We start from the raw sequence: 7,289 nt of genomic DNA on the forward strand, positions 1-7,289 counted from the left end.
TGGGGGGAGGGGGATGAAAAATTAAAAGGAGACACAGTACACAGAAAAGCCTTGTTTTCACAAGGCTGCTCTAGCATTTAGCTCTGTCTTGGAAGCAGGAAAGAAAAATTAATCCCAACATAAATCAGGTGAAATTGTTTTACTCTCAAACAGTCCTATGGCTGTTTCAGTCTAAAATTAATCACCTCTGGTTTAGCTGTTGGTATTAACTGAGTTAGGGTTAAAAGCATTTCCTTTTCTTTCCTTTATGCATCCAGTGTTCTAAATATGGATCATAAAATGAATTTGGGATTATTTACATATATATATTTTAGACAAGAAGCCAGCTGACCCAGGAACGCAATTTAAAACTGAACGCTTTCCAGAGGATACGTGAGCTGCAGTGTCAAATTTATGACTCAGAAGCTGCAATTTCCCAGAAACGTTCCCCTGCAGGTACAAATGTAGTTTGAAAGATAATTGGTTGTAATTACACATGACATAACTTGCACAGATATTATACTAAACAAAAACAAAATAAGCAATAAGAGTCTGCAGTCTTGGAAAGGAAGGGAAGATGAAAGCAATTAAAGAAATAAGGCCTTGAACCTAGGGAGCTAACTCTTTCCGGAAGAATTATGTCAGTACTTCTCATTTCCCAACATGCTCATATGTACTCATCAATTAACTTCAGTGAGCAAAAAGCAATGGAGGAAAATAGTAACAATGGCACAGGATACAGTTCAAAGATGGGAGCTCAAATTACCATACCAACCTCAGAACTCTCCATTTTTAATGAAAGAGGAGGAGGAGGAAGAGGAGGAGGAGGAGGAGGTTCTCTCACCCTCGGTTTTGCTAACAAATCCTATACTGTATTGTCAAAATTAGAAGTTTAAAATGGGCCTTGAAAATATTTACTGGATAGCTTCAGTGTGGGAGTTATCCCCTATTCAAAGTCAGTATGTTTAACATGCCACTGCTGAAAAGCAGAAACTTCTCATAGCACCTGGCCAGTTCACATTTGACATATGAGTTGAAATAACAGGATCCTGGACTTTTCTAATAACCAGGCATCATCAATTTCCCTTCTATTGCATTTGCTTTTTGTACCATTTTCAATCAATAATTTGTTATTTGTGGCTCAAGACTCAAACTCTACGCTAAATCAGGATTTACCTTGTGGCAATAAGGGCAGCGAAGCATACTTCCTTCTCTGCCCTTAGATAGCCACCCATCAGCCCTGTTTTGGGTGACCGGGTCCCTCTTGGATAAGAAGGAGCTGGGAAACCTGTGCAGAGTGCTGTGAGGAATAATCTCAGCATCTGTCAGACATAGTTGCTCAGCTTTGCTTGGACTCTGACTAGGCAGATCCTTTGGAAGTGACCATGTCTGAGCCCTGTAATCCAGGAGGAGCTTGAGCTGGTTGATCCTGAGGAAGTAGACAAGGTTCCCATGGCTGTGAGCACAGCCACCTGTGTTCTGGACCCATGCCCCTCCTTGGTTGGTTAAGGCATCCCAGGAGGTGGCATGTGTTTGGGTCCAAGTGGTGATTAATACCTCTCTGTGGGTGGGGGTGGTACCACCTGCTTTGAAGGAGGCAGAGGTGCACCCCATTCTTAAGAGGGTATCCTCAGACCCAACCATGTTCGACAAGTTTTGTCTGGTCTCCAACCTTCCCTTTTGGGGGAAGGGTGTTGGGAGGGTGGTTGGCATTTAGCTTCAGAGGGCTCTGGAGGAAGCGAATTATCTGGACCCATTTCAGTCTGGGGTACAGTACTGAGAGGGCATTGGTCTTGGTTGCTGATGACCTTTGGAGGGCTCGGGACAGTGGTGGTGAAACTGTTCTGGCTCTCCTAGATCTCTCAGTGGTTTTCAATACCATCAACCATGATATCCTTCTGGACCGGCTTTGGGGGCTGGGGGTGGGAACCACTGTTTTGCAGTGGTTATCCTACTTTTTCCACAGCTGGTTCCATTTGGTATGGGGGGAGAGGTCAAACTCTATGCCCCTGCAATGTGGGGTGCCTCAGGGCTCTGGCTTCTCCTCTTTAACATCAACATGAAACCACTGATGACGTCATTTGACAGCATGGAGTGCAGTATCCTTAGTATGTTGATGAAACCCAGTTATACATCACCCCAGGCTGGAGAGGTGATGTGGTTGCAGTGCTAACCGACTGCTTGAAGGCTGTGAGGGTCTGGATGGGGAAAAACTAACTTTGACAATCCTGGCAAAACAGACTGAGCTTGTGTGTAATTTGAACTCCCTGCTTCTGCTCAAGGAGCAGGTGGCAGCCATAGCTATGGGGGATTTTGCACAGCTTTGTCTTGTCCACCAATTGTGCCCTTTCTTGGACCAGGAAGCCCTGCTCATGATAACTTCCTGTAATGGTATGTGGGAAAGATCTTGGGAGATGGGGGGGAAGAGATTCTGCCCAGGAAACAGCATAGCCCACAGCTACATAATGGGCAGGCCAAGGGCCTCAGAAGGGACCCTCCCTAAGTTCTCAGGCTGTAAAGGTGAAGGCAGGAGAAGTGTACTTTCAGACTTGCACAATTCTGTTAATGTAGTCTTACAATAAAGTAGAATTAGTTTATCTAGTTGTTTCCTGTCTGGGCTACCTGGTAAAGCTGACACTTCCTGTTTGGACTACTGCAACACACTGTACCTGGGACCACCCAGAAGCTACAACTGGTCCAGAATGCAGTAGCACATCCAAAGTTGGGTGCACCCAGGTTTGCCCACATTACACCCGTTGTGTGAGCTGCACTGGCACCCAGTTTCCTTCTAGGTACAATTCAAGGTGCTGGTTATCACCTTTAAAGCCTTACATGGCATGGGAAGATTTATGGGACTGTATCTCCCTTAGAGTATCTGCCTGTCCCACCAGATCTGATAGCATAGGCATGCTCCAGGTCCTTTCCCTGAAATGCTGCCATCTAGAGGGACCTAGGAAGTGTGTCTTTTCTGTGGCTGCCCCTACCCTGTGGAACACCTTCCCACTGGTGATCCGGCAGGCACCCACCCTTTTAGCCTTCCAGAAGGCCATCAAGACCTCACTGTTTGCCCAAAAGCTGGGGTAGAGTAACGGGGTCTGCGGATGGTTATTGGGGGATCCTAGGATGACTCAGGCCCCAGATTTTTAGTTTTATGGTTTTAATGTTTTTGTAGTTTTGTTGTGAGCTGCCCCAAATTATGTTCTGATGGGTGGTCATACAAATCTTTTACATGTTATAAATAAATGCTCCAAAATATGGATCCAGGTTATTTGGCCCCATGAAACACTTGCATTACATTTAACCCCCCATCATATGAGTCAGTTAAGTCCCCCTCAGTAATGAAGCATTACCCAAATCCATGCCATGTAGGAATCATATCTTTGTGAATAGCATTTTTTTTACCAGTTCTTGATTGCTCAGATAGCAACACTATTGTCTACTTGTAGTATTGGAAGAAAAGTTCTGAAAAAAAACCATTACAGGAGTGAGTTTTTACTTGCTGAAGTCTGGATGAAGTCTTGGTTCTCTTGTTTACATTTCATTCACAAATGCTTAAAGCTAGGAGTCCAGTGCTTGGTAATTTCATACAGATCAAGCAGCAGCTGCATTACAGCATACCTCTATTCTGAAATACTGTTATTGGATTGTAAGAAAGTTGTCTAAGAGAGTCTGAGGAATTGAGAATGATGTGAGAATTTAATTTCCACTTATATGGATGTAGTATGGCATTCAGCAACAGAATCAATGTCAAAGGATCTAATGTTATCTATTTTAATGAATGTTAACCAAATTTGAAATCTGATGAACCATTGCCTAAACATGCCACCTTGAGTTCCTGAAAGCAGAATACAAGTCTAACAAAAAGTGATGGGTTCAGATCTTTTAAAAATGTAGATATTTTGATATTTTGTATTTTTCATACTTTATCTTAGATTCATCTTAGATTATTTACGTTCTTGCTTTCACAGTTACAAGAATGTCTGCTAATCTTTCACACATTGCCAAAAGGAAACCTTACTCTTTTCCAGGTAACAAGAACTAAGCTACTGACATTTCTCATTTTAACTTTAGCATATTATCTTGAAAAGCTATAAGGAAAAAAATAATATATAAATAGAAATAATAAATATGTAGGCTCCCTTCATCAAGCAGTTACTAGTCTATTATATAAAAGCAAATAAAGTTCATGGATGTTATGCTTTTATAGATTGTGAATTTAACACAATCTCATTGCCACAATAATGCTTACAAAGCCCTGAGTTTGAGTTTGACTTCTGGTAATTACATGGACACATACATGTGTTATATGTATGTTTGTGTGTGTAGACAGACAGGCAAAAGTATTAAAGTGGTTTGCATCTCTCATCTTCCAGGATGCTTTTCAACTTTCTAGTCAAGCCTGCTGTTCTGACTGTTATAGCTACATCCTGCAAATAATATAATTTGAAGGATAATCTAGGTAACTTTGACCAACTTCAAAAAAGCTAAACAGGGTCAGGCCTTATATTTGGATGGTACGCCGTCAAGAATATCCAAGGCCTGGAAATTGGGAACAAAAAATACAGAAGCAGTTGCAACCCCCTTCAATAGTATTGCCAAGAAGATGTCATGGATGTGTTCTATTCAGATTGCTGTTCATGCACACTTCAAATGTCATCCACGCTGGCTATGGGAACATTCTAATGAATAAGCATCTCTTCTGCATAAAGCTGTGAACAGGATGTATTAACAAAGAATACAATGTAGCATTGTGTAGGTATGCACAGAAATATTCCAGAAATTGGAACAAACTCTTAGCAAGATTAGCTGTACAAATTAATCAAAGCCTAGAATATACTGCTGGTCTTGTACAATCGGATCATTGCATACTCTGCTCTGTTTACACTGTTAGAATTAGAGGTACACCAAATGCTTTGATTTGAAATGTTTGAAGCACAAAATTTCACAAAATGACTTGTATCAAATCTGAAAATGACACTGAGTATTTTGGATGTGTTTTGAGCTCAAGTCAGAGATTACTGAGTTCAAAACACTTCCAAAAATGCAGAAAACTACAGAATGTTTTCACAAATTTTCATCCTTGAAATATTTCCAAATGAAATCAACTATGTAAACAGTAAATTTCTAGAATTGTCCCTGTATTCTTTCTTGTAAGTTAAGAAAACAAATTACTGAAAGAAGTTGCAGTTTTCTTAATACAGTAATCCAAAAAATACTTGGAAGTTACATATTTGTTATTTGTTTCCCTGTAGAAACTGTAGATACCACTATACAAATCTGTAATATTACATTGTTTTCAAATTTTCTCTCTCAAGATTAGTCCTTAAAAAAACCCAGGTAAAGTGTTGCAAAGGACAGAAAGGATTTTTTAAAACGGACTTCATCCAGACCATTTAATAGTAAAGCATTATTGGTTCTGAAAATGGTATATTTTCTTTTTCTTTTTATCCTTTTATTTAAAACAAAGTTTATTTTCAGAAAAGGTATTATCTATGAATGGACAGACAATAACTGAACTTATACAATTAATACTCAACATTAAAAGATACTGAGTTGTTTTTATGATATAAAAAAGTATAAATTATAGTAATAGTACATATACATAATAGAAGTTGAACTAAGTTTAAGCAAGAATGGCTTCCATATATATTATATTATGCAGCAAGGTAAATAAAAACAGTATGGTGTCTAAAGTTTACATCAATAGGTACTGCAAATGAGTAGAAAAAAGGGGAAGTCAAAAATTAAATATGTACAATATTAGTCTTAGAAGTGATTTTTTCTCCTTTTCCTCCTTTTTTAATATTTATAAATAATAATACAGTGGAGATTTTGGCATTAGGCTCAAGAAACGGTCTGCTTTCAAGAAGGGATATGCAATTGTTTGGATGTGACCTAGAAGAGGTGCTTTGAAATGTACAGAAGAGCAAATGTAGTACTTCTGGGGAGAGGCTGTAATATTACCAACTAACATAAATAGAGCAGAACATACAAGGATTGGCTCAAACAGATGGTACATGCTCACTCTTGTGTGTTCTGAAGCACACTACTTTCAAGCCAGTCAGAATAGATGTAATTAAACTAGTGTGACTTCCTAAGGGGGGAAAAAGCGATCGGTAACAACCTTGAAAGTAAACACATCTGCTTCTAGCGTGTATCATAATGCTGGTTACAGGCTTCTCAGTTGGCTGGTCAAATTATTTTTTTCTACAAAGCAGACTGATAGAGGGCAGATGTGAACTCCATCTCTTCTCTGCAACCCCACTCACTCGTCATCTACAGTTGTCAGGCAAGTTGCTATTAAGCATCGCTATGCAAACAAAAAAAGGGTTGTAGATTTGCCTGGAATGTAACACATCACTTTTCTTCGTATGTGATGCTATCCCCATTCCCAGTGTGAGGAAGCAGTCTTGTTTTTGCTACAATACCTTTTATAGGGACAGACTTGCCTAACAGAAGATAAGAAGCTATCACTTTTTTTTTCCTTGCCAAGTAGAGGTTCTGTTTTTTGATGCATTAACTACGGAGTATTAAATTATATATTACATTTATATTTCAGGCTCTTCTTCATGCAGTCAGAATGCAGAACTACCAACATTCATGTTAACCAGGGATTCCACACAGCATCTTTTGACTGCCAAAATAAAGTTAGAGAAGATTCCTAGACCAAAAACAGTGAGTAGTGAAAAGTTAATGAAAACGTTAGACAACAAGTAAAATTGTTGTCCGTCAAGAGAGCAACAAGTACATTAACCTGAATGCTATTTTTTAAAGACTGTCACTTTGAAAGAATAACAGTGGTTATTCTTGCATATGTATACAGCTCAGACATGCGGTAGGTTTCCCATTACTTTGCTTCCCAGATTATGCTGCTATAAAACACAGCCACTCCCAAATTTTTGAAATGTTGGCTATTCAGAGTGCAAAACATAAAAATAACAACCTTTTTATTTCCAGGTACCTTCTGGATGGAGAAACAGAGTAGTAGATGCTCTCTTGCCAGACCTTACAGAAAACTCTGATTCTACTCTTCCTGTGCAACAAGAACAAAACCCATCTCAAAAATAAATTGCTACTACTTAGTTTTGTCATTGACCAAGACTGAAATTACTATTGCACATAGTTGCTGTCAGTAACTGTTAATAAAACATTTCCTATCGTATTTTCTTCAAAGCTTTGAATACCAACATCATCGGTGTAAAAGATTTTGGTTTGATCCTGTCACACTGAGGTTTCGTTGTTGTGCTTTTGGGAGTTACAGATTGTCATTACTATACATGCATTGTATAAAGCTGTAGTATGATATTTCT

At 39.1% G+C, this 7,289-nt stretch overlaps 1 protein-coding gene across 1 annotated transcript in view; it reads left to right on the top strand.

Moving 5' to 3' along the window:
• Window positions 1-7,143, top strand: part of LOC103057595 (uncharacterized) — a 78,898-nt gene extending 71,755 nt beyond the window's left edge. Inside the window, exons 43-46 of the mRNA XM_088139223.1 lie at window positions 315-435; window positions 3,948-4,007; window positions 6,539-6,654; window positions 6,937-7,143. Coding sequence (XP_087995349.1) covers window positions 315-435; window positions 3,948-4,007; window positions 6,539-6,654; window positions 6,937-7,047 — 408 coding nt within the window. The 3' untranslated portion in view covers window positions 7,048-7,143. The remainder of the gene's footprint in view (window positions 1-314; window positions 436-3,947; window positions 4,008-6,538; window positions 6,655-6,936) is intronic.
• Window positions 7,144-7,289: the final 146 nt, after the last annotated feature.

Source organism: Python bivittatus, unplaced genomic scaffold (genome assembly GCF_059951505.1).
Source record: "Python bivittatus isolate LINGU-HERP-01145 unplaced genomic scaffold, Pbiv_v1 ctg000020_np1212, whole genome shotgun sequence".
Taxonomy (NCBI): Eukaryota; Metazoa; Chordata; class Lepidosauria; order Squamata; family Pythonidae; genus Python; species Python bivittatus.